Below are 13,376 nucleotides of genomic sequence, written 5' to 3' on the forward strand. Positions count from 1 at the left end.
TGTGTGTGTGTGTGTGTGTGTGTGTGTGTGTGTGTGTGTGTGTGTGTGTGTGTGTGTGTGTGTGTGTTTGGTAGTGTAACAGTCAAGTGTACCAGTCAAGGATTAGTTGAGACAAGCAGTAGCCATAGTAGTGAGTGGTGAATTTTGGAGTACACAGACATTGTGAGTTGCAGTAGATAACACCAGGCACATGGATCAATGTTAATTTTGAACATTTTACCTGATCAAAAAAAAAACAAATACAAAAAAATAACATACAAGCAAAAGACAATTCTCTTTCCTAAACTTTTTTTTTCCTAAAAAAAAAAAAAAAAAAAAAAGCCCCGTACCAAAATGCTTGTGAAATATACACAAAATATTGCTAATATTTGCAATATATATAATGTTGTGGTTATTGACAAAATCAAAGTAGCCAAAACAGAAGGGGCAGATGAAGATGGAAATCAGAACAGGTACAGCTTAAAAAACAGAAATACTATTCGCAGTAAAAGCACAAAGCACACAAATGTTAAACTTGTGAGCATCAACAAAGTGAAGCTGAATAGAATTACTCATGCCTTCTTATACGGCTAGTATTCTAAACGGCTATGTATGCCAAGATATATATGGATTTCTTAATGATCGGTTATATGAAAACTTTTCTTTATTGAACTCAGGATTGAATCACCTCTGAGTTGCTTTCATCCGAAGGGTCAGTGTCATCCTCGTCTCAACACAATCATGAGGTTCATGTAGCTTTCAATGGTTCCAGACACAAAACGTGCATTGATTACTACTTTAACTACATTTATAGTACCATGATTTCTGTAGTGATGGTGAAGCAGCACAAATCAGTTTTCTATGTGTAATGTTGAAGGGTAGGGGACTGCTCACATAGTACATTTACAGTATCAGTATCAGAATCAGAATGAGCTTTATTGACAAGTATGCTTGTGCATACAATAACTTTGTTTTAGTGTAAACTGGAGAGTGAAGCACTATGGCTGCCATGATCGCACCATCGCGAATGGTACGTGTGCAAATTCTTCTGTGCTTCTATGAAACTTACTCACATCCTAATGCTATTATATGAAGACATTCACATGTACAATAAGTGAAAAATGAATGAATGCAAACCCATGCAAAATTTGTCCAACAAAAAACAAAAACAAAACTTGTACAATACATATTTGGGTTATTGTTGGTGGGGTATGGAAACTACAAATTTCTATGTTAATGAACACCAATAAATGCTTTCAATTTGATGTTCTCAGCTTGAGTTCAAACTGACATCTGGTTATTTTAACTAGTGTAGTGTTGCTAATGCTAGCTAAACATAAACATTAACTAATGATACCTATATAAAAGAACACACAACTAGATTCATAGGAGACCATGTAACGCATTCGAATTTCAAAAAGAACAGTCACGAACTTTTCCATCGAGTGTGTTTGAGAAACACTTGATCAGGGTGAAGTGTTGGAGCTATTCGTTGTTAGGAACTATCGGTTGCCACACGACATGCGTCACTTCCGCAATCTAGGACTACAACAAACGTTTATGGCATCGTCGTTATAATTGTTGTAGAAATCTACATCGCTCAATCGATCAGTTAAGACCGCGGAGACAGAATAAAAAATAACTTTCCGCTGGAGTTCTTTCAACACTTTCCGCTGAAGAATTGCAATGAAATTTGTAAAACTTCCTGAATACTTAAGAACTCCAATACCCATAATGCCACTGGCGGCTTTATTTCTCAAAGCATTCTGGGAAAGAGAAGGTTGTAGTAGAACCATTTTAGGTGCTGATGCGGTCGACAGAAAGAAGACGGTCGTTTTCAGGTTTTCACGAAGACACGTTTAACTTGTCGACCTTACCTTTGGGTGTAAATTAACCTCTTATTACACTTTAGCTGGTAAGTTGATGTTGTGCAACAGACTTTTTTTGTGCGTATAGGGAAAATTCGAGCGCGTTCAGACTTCAGGTTCTGTTGTTAGGGTCCATTTTAGTGACGCGTTAGATAGCACAGCTTAGCCGCTATGCTAGCTACATAACTAGTACCTTTACCTAAAGTTACAACTATTTACATTGGTTTAGTGTTGCGCTAAAAGATTTCTATGATTAATTGTTGTGAAAAATAAAACAAACAAAAAAAAAAGCCTGGATTTGTTTGTATGGCTGCGTGACATAGTTCGTCATTTGTGTTGTATCGATTGAAATAAACTCCCCTTGGAGGTGAAAAGTAGTTTTTGGTTGTTGTTTTTTTTGTTTGTTTGTTTTTTTTTAAATACTGTTGCGGTTATAATTAAACCAAACTGTTTTTCATCTATAAGCCCCATTCCTGCAGGCCACTGAACAGTAGGAGTCCGTCACTGGATGATGGAGTTTAGCACAGATTAGCGAGCTGCTGTTTTTAAGCGAGCCGACTTTAATTGATCTTAAAGCTCTTTCAGCTTTACAACCTGGGAATGTGTTTAACTTTTGCGTGTTTTTGTAGCCAAGAAGGCTTTAATGTTATTATGCGGAATATGTTGATTATAAGTACACATGAAAGTGTTGGAGTCACGATTTTATTACGTTAAAACATACAACGAGGCTTAAAAATCTAGAAGTAACGATTCAGAGTGTGAACCACGTTTGTGAAACTGACTGCATTCTCGGGTATCATGGGAAATATCCAGTCTCATTAAGGATGTGATGATTCTGTAGATTAAAAAAAAACAAATACGAAGTTGTTCTACAACTAAGAGGTATTAGTATGGGGAGATATTGTTTAACGATATCTTTACTTTGTAGATCTGTCTGGCTGTCAAATGTAGTACTTGCATGTAGTACTTGCTGACAGCATTTTACACAACATTGAACCTGTTGCTCTGATGTCAAAATATCAGCATAACACACTGGCGGATCACTGCATAATATTTTTTGTTATTTTTTATTAATATCTATTCCCCCCCCCCCCCCCTTTTGGCAGGCCTCTCATTAGGTGACACGGAGATGGGTGCAGATAAAAGGTGAGTCTTGGTCAGTTGCTATGAACTCCATAGCAAACAAAACCTTAAGATTTGTTACATTACTTAATGCTGCTGTGATAATGATGGTTTAGGGTTAGCCGTACAGAGCGAAGCGGCAGGTACGGTTCAGAGCAGTCACGGGATGACGACAGACGAGACCGTCGAGATCGTGATGATCGTGGATATGACTCTCACCGTTGGAATGACGATCGGCGTAGTGATCGCTACGATGGAGACCGAGGGGATCGTAGCGATCGCTATTGGAGCCGAGACAGCCCTGAGGTTTGTTGTTCTTATGTTTTGCAAGGCTGTATGTGCAATAAAATATATAACTTCGACCAAGCATATATTTTGTTTTCAGTTTCTTTAGCTTTAATTTATGTCTTTTTGAATTTTATGTTCAATTCAAGTTTATTTGTATAGCGCTTTTTACAATAGACATTGTTTCAAAACAGCTTTACAGAACATAAACAAAAAAAAAGTTCCTTTTACATATATTCGTACTTCTAGCGAGGCAGGAAGCGGCGCATCAGTGACTGTTCTGATGAAGGTCACCACTCAGATGGTGATTATTCTGAGCATGACTACAGGGGAGACCCAGCTGATGAAAAGGAGAGCAAGACCATTATGCTTCGTGGTCTGCCAGTGAACATCACAGAGACAGATGTAAGTGCCTATATGTGAAAAGACAAGTCCTAAAATGTTGTATAATGTGATTTTTTTTCATTTCTATTGCTAAGGTTTAATTTTTATTTTTATTTCACTTGCTCAGATTCGAGCAGCCATAGACCAGTTGGAGGGGCCACAGCCAATGGATGTGCGGTTAATGAAAAAGAGAACAGGTGAGGCTGGTGTACCATGGTTCCTTCCTCTGCCAAACCTGTGACCAATGGGCCAACCTGCTTCTGCTCAAATGCCTTTTGCCATAGCAATTTTTTTTTTTATCTTTGCATTCTCAAAGCTCTGTTTACTGTAATCAAATGATTCCGGTATAATTTTAGCCCGGTATAAAGAAACACTGAGGTAAGTTGAAAGTATGATTGTGATGTTAACTCAAAATTTCCATAGTTTAGACAAATTAAGGTTGGATATCATAGCATGTGTGAACTGGTTTTATCTGATGATGGTGACAACACTAAGAGGTAAACTTTTATTTGGAATAAAGCCACGCATAACAGAATATTTCTAGGTTGTGTGCATAGAATGATGAGGTTAATGCAACTGTGTGTCTGTTCAGTTTTACAAATTTGATGCACTCAGTTCCAGAGTATAATTTTAAATCTAGTGCAATGTGATTTTGTTTTTAGGATTATCTTGCTATGGCAAAAGATTTTTTCTGGCACACTCCCAACCAATTGACCTCTCTGGGTCGCTGGGGGTCATGAAGCAGTTTGTGACAGAGTGTGAATGTTATACGACTGAACCATTAAGACTAACACGCCTCCCGTCTGTATATCTGAATGCCTCTCTAGGTATAAGCCGAGGTTTCGCCTTCGTGGAGTTTTATCACTTGCAAGATGCTACCCGATGGATGGAGACCAATCAGGTTGCTTCCTAATCACCAAGTCTAGCTTTTACCCTGGGGAATGATGCAATTTTCTTAAAAAAAAAAAAAACAAACAAAAAAAAGTGCTACCCCAGAAAACAGTATGGACATTGGACCATTCCCCTCTTTATTCGAAGGCATGGTGTGACTTAAAGAGGGGCATTTTATGGACTTTGTGAGGTGACAAATAGGGTTAATGGCATTAATATGTTTATAGTCATGCATTAATATAGAAACTCAAGATTTTAGATATGTTGATATGCAAGTGCATTCGCTAATGTATATACATATACTTGGAATATTGTTAATCTTTAAAGATAATTAAGCAGAAAGGAAAGTTTTGTTTTTTCTGACTAAAGAAGGCAATACATTTTACCGACTTGTGTTTTGAAGAGAATGTTTTATCATATGTCTAGTGATTGAGGAGAAAAACAAAGTTTCCTTATGATGAAAGACTTTGAGCATTTACAATGCGTTGTGTGGTGTCTATACGTCGTCCCAAGGTTCTCTACCTTTTACACTCTGCTCCGGCCCCATCCGGACACTCGGGTCCCAAACAGCATGAACACAAGCACCCACAGTTACACTCATACACTGAGTCTTCCTGGGCGATCCTCCCTTAAACCCTTGTGGCTGCTTTAGTGCTTGTTCATGGGCTGAGATCAGGAAAGATCTATAGATGAGGTACTAACCCCAGTTTTGTATTTCTTTCACAGAAGCTGCTGACCATACAGGGCAAGACTGTTGCCATGCACTACAGTAACACACGGCACAAGTTTGAAGACTGGCTTTGCAATTCGGTAAGTTACAACGTGTTCAGCAAACCTCTCTAGTGATATTTGCCACCTCAAGCACTATAGCAGAGGTGTAAAAAATTAAATGCTATGATCGTTTGCTTGTAGTGTGGCCTGTACAATTTTCGAAGGAGGCTTAAGTGTTTTAGATGTGGTGCTGCTAAAGCAGGTAAGTAACTTTTATGCTTGGTAATCTGTTGCTTGTACCCATTTGTATCTTTTGTTTACCAGGGGCAGGGACAGATGTTTATATGGATAGCCAAATATAGTTGGGCAATAAATATTCAATTTCTCAGGTAATTGTAGCATGTAAATTTTTAGACTATGATTAATGTGTTGTCTGTCCAGTCAGAGAGCATAAGTAAGGGTTTTTGTTTGTCGTGGTTATGGAAACTGATGGCATGCCATTTTCTGTTTTCTCCACAGATTCAGAAAGCAGTGTAACTGCTGGAAGCACAGAAACCCAACCAAGTGGTGATTACTATGGAGACAGTAAGACTTTTTTCTTTTAATAGACATATAAATTAGATAAAATGCTGTATGTAAATACATACAAGTGTCCAAGTCATCAGGCATCCAATTGTCTGTTACAGCAATCATCCTGAGGAACATTGCTCCCCTCTCTACTGTTGAGGGCATTATGGCAGCCCTGGCACCATATGCTAATTTGTCACCCAGTAACATCCGCCTTATCAAGGACAAACAGACTGGGCAGAATAGAGGTTTTGCCTTTGTCCAGCTGTCCTCTCCTCTGGTATGTGGACGTTGAGTCACCCCTCAGAATTTGTTCAAATGCAAAACAAAATGAAACTATTTTCTGGAGTCATTTTGCATCATATTTATATTAAGGCTTTGCATTGGTTGATGGCATCCACACATTAATTGCTGCTTTTGTAGGAGGCATCACAGCTCCTCACCATCCTGCAGGGCTTGCAGCCTCCGCTTAAACTGGATGGGAAGACCATCGGGGTCGACTATGCCAAGAGTGCTCGGAAGTATGTGCTTCAATCCCTTATTGTTTGTTGTAGTTTGTATGTCTATCGATGACACGCAATCGGATGGAGAACTGATTTACTGCTGTCTGTAGGGACTTGCTATTGCCGGACGGGAACCGAATCAGTGCTTTCTCTGTAGCCAGCACAGCCATCGCCGCTGCCCAGTGGTCTTCTAGCCAGGTTAATGCAACTTATAACTTTGTTTCAACCATAACATTGTATACCAACTGCTGCTTAAACAAAAACATGTTCATGTGCTCTTAAATCTAACAGCCACAGCAAAGTGCGGAACCAGCATCTGAGTACAGCTACCTGCAGGAAGGCTATCTGCCTTATTCACAGGTTAGCATAATTCATTTTGCTTTTTAATTATGACCACCATTACTAAAGAGTATTAGACACATTTTGTTTGTTTGATTTTGTTTTTGTGTGCATATTGTTATAGGAATATCAGGCTCACTATCAACAGCAGGCAGGAGCAACAGACCCTTCTCAGGCTAATGGCATACTTGGAGGTAAGGCATTTATAGCCTGGAAATAGAAATTCAAAAGGTGGAGAGAATTTCTGGTTCAGATTAATAAAAACTTTTTACAGGTAGATTCAAACATTCCTAGGTTTAATCATGTGTAGTCCTATTTTAACACTTGCAAGATTGGGTTTGGGAATCTTAAAGAATACTGATAATGTTTGGGGTAGCGGTTTAAGGATTTTGCAACTTTTCAAACATTAAGCCTGACTCTCTTGTGTGTGTGTTTTTTTTTTTTTTTTTTTGGTGTAGCGGCTCCTGGAATGAAGGTTCTCCCTTCAGCTGGAGCAGTGGTCATTTCTCAGGGTGCTCATGTTTATCAACCCCATATCATCAGCCAGCCAGCCACACAGGTAATATTGCCCCACATTTGTTTTTTGTTTTTTTTACATGTATCGTGTTCCTGTTTTTGACAGTGGGTCTTGTCTTTTGCAGACAATGCAGGCTGCAACCATCACAGCAGCTGCCACCATCGCCGCCGCAGCAACATCTGCAGTAGACATTTCTGCCACAACTACAGCGACTCCTGCAGCTACCTCCACAGCTCCCACTTTAGACGCCAAATATTGTAAGACTAAAAACACACTGAAGCTGGCTCGAAGACTGATCAGCACAGTGGTTTGTTTTCCTTACTCACTTCTGTACCTCTTCCAGCTGCCCCTGATATCTCCACCTACCAGTTTGATGAGTCATCTGGCTACTACTATGATCCTCAAACTAGTCTCTATTATGACCCCAACACACATGTAGGTTGCCTTGCGTTCCCCCCCCCCCCACCCCCCTTTTTAAAAGTTATCTTTGCAGTAGAGAGACCATATGTTCAGTAGATTTAATAAAGTAATTGTTGTTCTGCAGTACTACTATAACTCGTACACGCAGCAGTACCTTTACTGGGACAGTGAGAAGCAGGCCTATGTGCCTGCAACTGACTACAGTGGCACTGCTTCTAGTTCCTCCACTCCTGCAAAAGAGGGCAAAGAGAAGAAGGAGAAGCCGAAAAGCAAAACTGCTCAGCAGGTTATTTTTGTGTTTTAAATTTACTTAAATAAACAAGAATGGAAGATGTTTCTGATGAAGAAATGACATAGTCTTTGTATAATCAGCTAAGTCTGCAGTACTTGTTTTTGTATGTTAGATTGCAAAGGATATGGAACGTTGGGCTAAGAGTCTGAATAAGCAGAAGGAGAACTTCAGGAGCAGCTTCCAGCCCATCAGCCAGGAAGAGAGGAAAGAGGCAGCAGCAGCAGATGCTGGCTTCACACTGTTTGAGAAAAAGGTAACCTTCTGATTATAAACATGCTAAATATATGCACTTTGGCACGTCACGTGTGTGTTCACTCACATTTAATAAAAAAATTAAATGCATTTTTGTTTTTTAAAGCAGGTTACTGGTTTGGAGAGGCTTGTATCAGAGGCAGTGAAGACCACAGAAGAGGAAAGTTCATCTTCAAAGGCTAGTTCTTTTGGCTTATGGGCAATTACAAAATATTTATTTAAACTACCAATTGTCCTTTTAGTTTTGTAACCTGAATGACTTTATTTTGCAGGTGGGACTTGTGGCAGCATACAGTGGAGACAGCGAGCCTGAAGAAAATCCGGAATGTGAGGAAAAAGACGATAAATTAACAGACTGGAAAAAAATTGCCTGCTTGCTCTGCAGGAGACAGTTCCCCAGTAAGGAAGCCTTAATCCGCCATCAACAGCTCTCAGACCTTCACAAGGTACCTATACTCACATTGGTTTCAGCATAGAGCTCATAAGCAAGAAATGTACCTCTTATATTGTGGGGATTTATTTATTTATTTTCTCCCCCTTAGCAAAACCTAGAGGTTCACAGAAGATCCAAGTTGAGTGAAGCAGAGCTGGAGGAGTTGGAGAGGAAAGAGACTGAGGTTTTTGAGCTTGACTGTATATACAACCCTCCCAGCCTAATGTTCCCTTTCCCTGGAGTGGATGGTTTTCTTTTATACGCAAAATATTCTATAATTCTATAATAAATCAATTATATTTTTTGTGTCCAGATGAAATATAGAGACAGAGCAGCTGAAAGAAGAGAGAAGTATGGCATTCCTGAGCCTCCAGCACCAAAAAAGAGGAAGTTCACACAGCCTGCACCAGTGGTGTAAGTTAATACTCCTGATCACAATAACTGACTGATCATTGACTTGTAGCTTGTTGGAATACATTTTCCTTTTTAACTATAGATGTCTGTAAACCAGCTGTGTCCAGTCTTATCCGGAAAGGGCCGGTATGGTGCAGGTATTCAGTTTCGTTTTCACGCTTTCAACCAAACAGAATCCACACCAGAGTTTACTAAAAGCCAAGAACAACTGATTATAAATGTGTGGCTTCTGTTTGATTGGTATAAAAACCTGCACCCACATCAGTGCCCTTTGTGGATAAGATTGGACACCCTTGCTGTAAGCCCAAAGCATAATGAATTGTAAGTAAATCCACTTCACCTCTTCAGCAGCAACTACGAGCAGCCAACAAAGGACGGCTTGAACAGCGACAACATTGGCAATAAGATGTTGCAGGCTATGGGCTGGAAGGAGGGAAAAGGCCTTGGCAGAAATCAGCAAGGCATCACAGCACCTATTGAGGTCTGTTAGTCTGCTCTGGCTTTAATATAGTTGTTTATTTTGTTGCTGTCTAGGAGCTTTATTAATTACATTTTTTTCTTTGGTTTATTTAATTTTTTTTTTTTTTTTTTTGCATTAACCTACAGGCCCAGATGAGAACAAAGGGAGCAGGGTTGGGCACCAAAGGCAGTAATTACACCCTATCGGCTTCAGATACCTACAAGGATGCCGTAAGGAAAGCTATGTTTGCGCGATTCACTGAAATTGAATGAACTGTTATGTCCTGGCGTTATTTCACTGCGTTGTCTGCTTTATGGTCGGAGGGGGTGGATGGGGAATCTGTATAGATGGTGGATTGGACAGACGAGTGCGTGCGTGTGTGTTTATGTTGTGTATATAATATTATATTTGTTTGTATAGTGTGTCTTAAAACATGTGAATATTTTTTTTTGTTTTGTTCATTGCAGAGGACCATTGTTCTCAAAAACTGTAAAGTTTGTACACTGTTTTTGGGTTTGTACATAGGAATAAAATGTTAAATTCTGTTACTTTTTTAGATCTTTCGTGTCTTATTTACTTAATATTTTGTTTTCTTTACAGCTTTTACATTTGGGAGAATATGCTTTGTAATTTGGCTAACACAATTTCTTACACCACAAGAGGGCGATATTGTGGAAAAACTTGATACAAAAGGATTCATCAGTACAGTGAGAACGTTCCCATTTACAGTTTAGTTTGTGACTTGCGTACAAATTTAGGTGAGTTTAGTTATGATTTCCAAAAAGAATTGAATTACAAATTAAACTTTAAACTGAAAACCTATAATATTCATGTGATTAGTACAGACACAGCTAGTAATGTCATTTTATCAAATTATTAAAACAAATAGAGTTTATTTTTCCTTCCACTTATTTATATATGCATTATGCTCCCCATCACATTCCTCTGGAAGTCAGATTTATAACAGTAAATAAAGACATCACTGCAATGATTTCTGTTTAACTATCCCTTGTTTCATCTAATATCATTGTCAGAGATTATGAATGCTGCAGAAAGATTGCCTATGATGTCTAGTGAGTGATCGATGGCACTGCCTGCCCTGTTAATAAGGCCTATGACAGGACCATAAGTGCACTTTCCCTACCAGTCAGCATTTTGCAGTCATAGCCTGATTGATGGTGCCAGACATACTGGTTTAAGCATTTCAGTAATGTCCAGATCTTTAGAGTTTATGCAAATCACTGAGTCAGGGATTGTGTGTTGATCAGCAAGGTAGAAGGAAAATGTGCCAAATTGGTTTGAGCCACTTGGAAGGTCATGGTAACTTAATCACCCTTTACAATCATGGTGAGCAAAAAGCATCTCAGCATGCATAAAACATTAAACCTCGGAGTGGATGAACAACAACAACAGGATACATTATGTTTCACTCCTGTCCAAGAACATGACTGAATAACCTCATAAATTAGCAGGTGTACAGGTGTTTATTAAGGTGGGCAGTAAGTGTGTTAGTATTCTTACGCATCAGAAACACGGGGATGTGTACATTTCTTTCTTTTTAATGATGCATTGCAGATTCCTTGTTTAAATGCTTCTGCAAATGATTTAGGAATAATCTAGGCATCTCACATGATGTATGAAGTAAGGAAGGAAGAAAAAGTGTACTCCCACTGGACAAATCCCATCTGGCAGAGTTTCTCCAAGATGAAGACATTTTTCTACACTTCCCATTTGGGTACTGTAACACAAAGCTTGTTATGGCTTGTCCTGTTCTTCTCCCTGATCTTCTCACATTTGTCTCTGTCAGTGTTGACTGTAATTGATAAAATCAGGCCATTTACATTCCCACCACAGACATAATGTGTTCCTGTATGTACTGCGTGTCAATAGTACATGGTAGTATGAGAGGTTGTTTAGTTTAATTCCAGTTTATTTGTATAGCGCTTTTTACAATGGGCTTCATCTCAAAGCAGCTTTACAGAACATAAACATAGAACAGAAGTTAAACATAAGGAGAAAAAAGAATTAATATAGTAAAAAATTAAGATATATATAGTTCACAGTGTGTATGTATGTATGTATGTATGTATGTATGTATGTATTTATTTATCCCCAATGAGCAAGTCTGAGGTGACCCAGGCAGCAGTGGCAAGGAAAAACTCCCTTAAATTGGTAAGGAAGAAACCTTGAGAGGAACCAGACTCAAAGGGGAACCCATTCTCATATGGGTGGAACTGGGGGTGAGATTACAAATATACAGTCAAACAAGTGTTGAATTGGTGTAAAGATCACATGGAGTTCAGATCTCCTCTTGGTATCATAGAATCCAACTGGAGCTGGTAGATCTGTAGATGTCTCAGGATTCTCATAGAGTCGGCCTCATCTCAGTGGAGGTCCAAAATCTTCATCGCAATCGGAGCTGGTACAATGTCTGGATGCCTCGGGATGTGTAGAAAGAGAGAAGCAGTGTGGAGGGATTAACATATTTGCTGTTCATAAAAAAGGTGCAAGTCTAAAGTATTGGGGCATAATTTTATGGGATGTATTATATGTGTGTGTACGCCTGACTAAAGAGGTGAGTTTTTAATCTGCTTTTGAACTGGGGAAAGTGTGTCTGAGCCCCGAACACTATCAGGAAGACTATTCCAAAGTTTGGGAGCTAAAGAAGGTTGTTTAGGGCTAATGATCAACAATAAACTTAAACACTAAAATAAAATCAATAATAAATCCATCAGAAATGGGCTTTAATATGGTTAGCTATTAATAACTTTTTAAAGATTCTTAATGTTAACTCGTATTAAGATTAAGAAGTATTAAGAAAACTCTTATCTTTGTCTCTGTTATGTCATGCCCATATTTTGTATTGACCCTTTTTACATCTTATTTTTTTATTGTATGACATGTCATTATTTCAAGAGCTTTTGATTGAAGAACCATTTGTGGAAAAATATACTTTGGTATCTTTTCATGGACGCCCACAATACTTCACAATGACAAAGCAGAAGCAGTTTTTTGTCTCAGTCATGTAAGTATTTAACACTTCACCTAGTACTTTATCAAAACATCTTTGGCAGCAATGTAGCCCTAAGCCTTCTTGGGACATTTTCCCTATTCATCTTGAAAGAATCATTAAAGCTCAGCCAAGATGGATGGTGAGCGTCTGTGCACAGCTATTACCACGTGGTATAACCACAAAGGTTTTCACCCGGAATGTTCGATATGTTTCTGTATTTGTCTTTCCCTCTATTCTTGGATAACTGGGGCCATTGGGTTCTTGGTTAACTGTTTGACCAAAGCTATAATTAACAACCAGATCTAGGAAGACTGTTGTAGGTTTCAAATTTCTTCCATTTGAGGAGGATTGATTCTACCCTCTTGGTACCTCCTGAGTGCACTCAGTGCAGAAGGGATTCCATTCATGTTTATCAGACTATCATTTATCTCATATCTTTGTGCCTTTGTGGTTAAGGTATATGTGGTGTGCAATCTACAGCATGAGGATATGAAAGATGAATTTGGAAGTCTTTTCAAGAAGTGATGATAAAATGATCAAATCTGGAGATGACATTGTTCTACATTTACGATTAGTGTATTCTGTATTAATCGATTCAAACATTAATATAGTAAGCAAAAGATTTTTTACCGGGGCATGGTGGCTTAGTGGTTAGTATGTTCGCCTCACACCTCCAGGGTTGGGGGTTCAATTCCCGCCTCCGCCTTGTGTGTATGGAGTTTGCATGTTCTCCCTGTGCCTCGGGGGTTTCCTCCGGGTACTCCGGTTTCCTCCCCCCGGACCAAAGACATGCATGGTAGGTTGATTGGCATCTCTGGAAAATTGTCCGTAGTGTGTGTGTGTGTGAGTGAATGAGTGTGTGTGTGCCCTGTGATGGGTTAGCACTCCGTCCAGGGTGTATCCTGCCTTGATGCCCGAGAAGTTCG

The 13,376-nt window shown here is 39.1% G+C and overlaps 1 protein-coding gene across 5 annotated transcripts; it reads left to right on the top strand.

Annotated features, from left to right (window-relative positions):
- Positions 1 to 990: 990 nt before the first annotated feature.
- On the top strand, positions 991 to 9,985 carry rbm5 (RNA binding motif protein 5). Of its 5 annotated transcripts, none has more exons than XM_027147031.2 (25): positions 991 to 1,009; positions 2,954 to 2,993; positions 3,086 to 3,275; positions 3,504 to 3,659; positions 3,766 to 3,835; positions 4,466 to 4,539; positions 5,256 to 5,339; positions 5,442 to 5,502; positions 5,760 to 5,825; positions 5,927 to 6,087; positions 6,231 to 6,328; positions 6,421 to 6,508; positions 6,602 to 6,670; positions 6,774 to 6,843; positions 7,108 to 7,208; positions 7,291 to 7,423; positions 7,510 to 7,601; positions 7,711 to 7,872; positions 7,991 to 8,131; positions 8,237 to 8,308; positions 8,403 to 8,576; positions 8,673 to 8,747; positions 8,877 to 8,977; positions 9,326 to 9,458; positions 9,584 to 9,985. In XM_027147031.2, the coding sequence occupies exons 2-25, from the start codon at positions 2,977 to 2,979 to the stop codon at positions 9,707 to 9,709; spliced, it is 2,514 nt and encodes an 837-aa protein (XP_027002832.1). In that variant the 5' UTR covers positions 991 to 1,009; positions 2,954 to 2,976; the 3' UTR covers positions 9,710 to 9,985. The 5 variants fall into 5 exon arrangements, with proteins under 5 accessions (XP_027002832.1, XP_027002831.1, XP_027002835.1 ...); XM_027147030.2 differs by lacking the exon at positions 991 to 1,009 and adding an exon at positions 1,735 to 1,894; XM_027147034.2 differs by lacking the exon at positions 991 to 1,009 and adding an exon at positions 1,735 to 1,894 and having other exon boundaries at positions 9,329 to 9,458.
- Positions 9,986 to 13,376: the final 3,391 nt, after the last annotated feature.

This window comes from Tachysurus fulvidraco, chromosome 5 (genome assembly GCF_022655615.1).
Source record: "Tachysurus fulvidraco isolate hzauxx_2018 chromosome 5, HZAU_PFXX_2.0, whole genome shotgun sequence".
Classification (NCBI taxonomy): domain Eukaryota; kingdom Metazoa; phylum Chordata; class Actinopteri; order Siluriformes; family Bagridae; genus Tachysurus; species Tachysurus fulvidraco.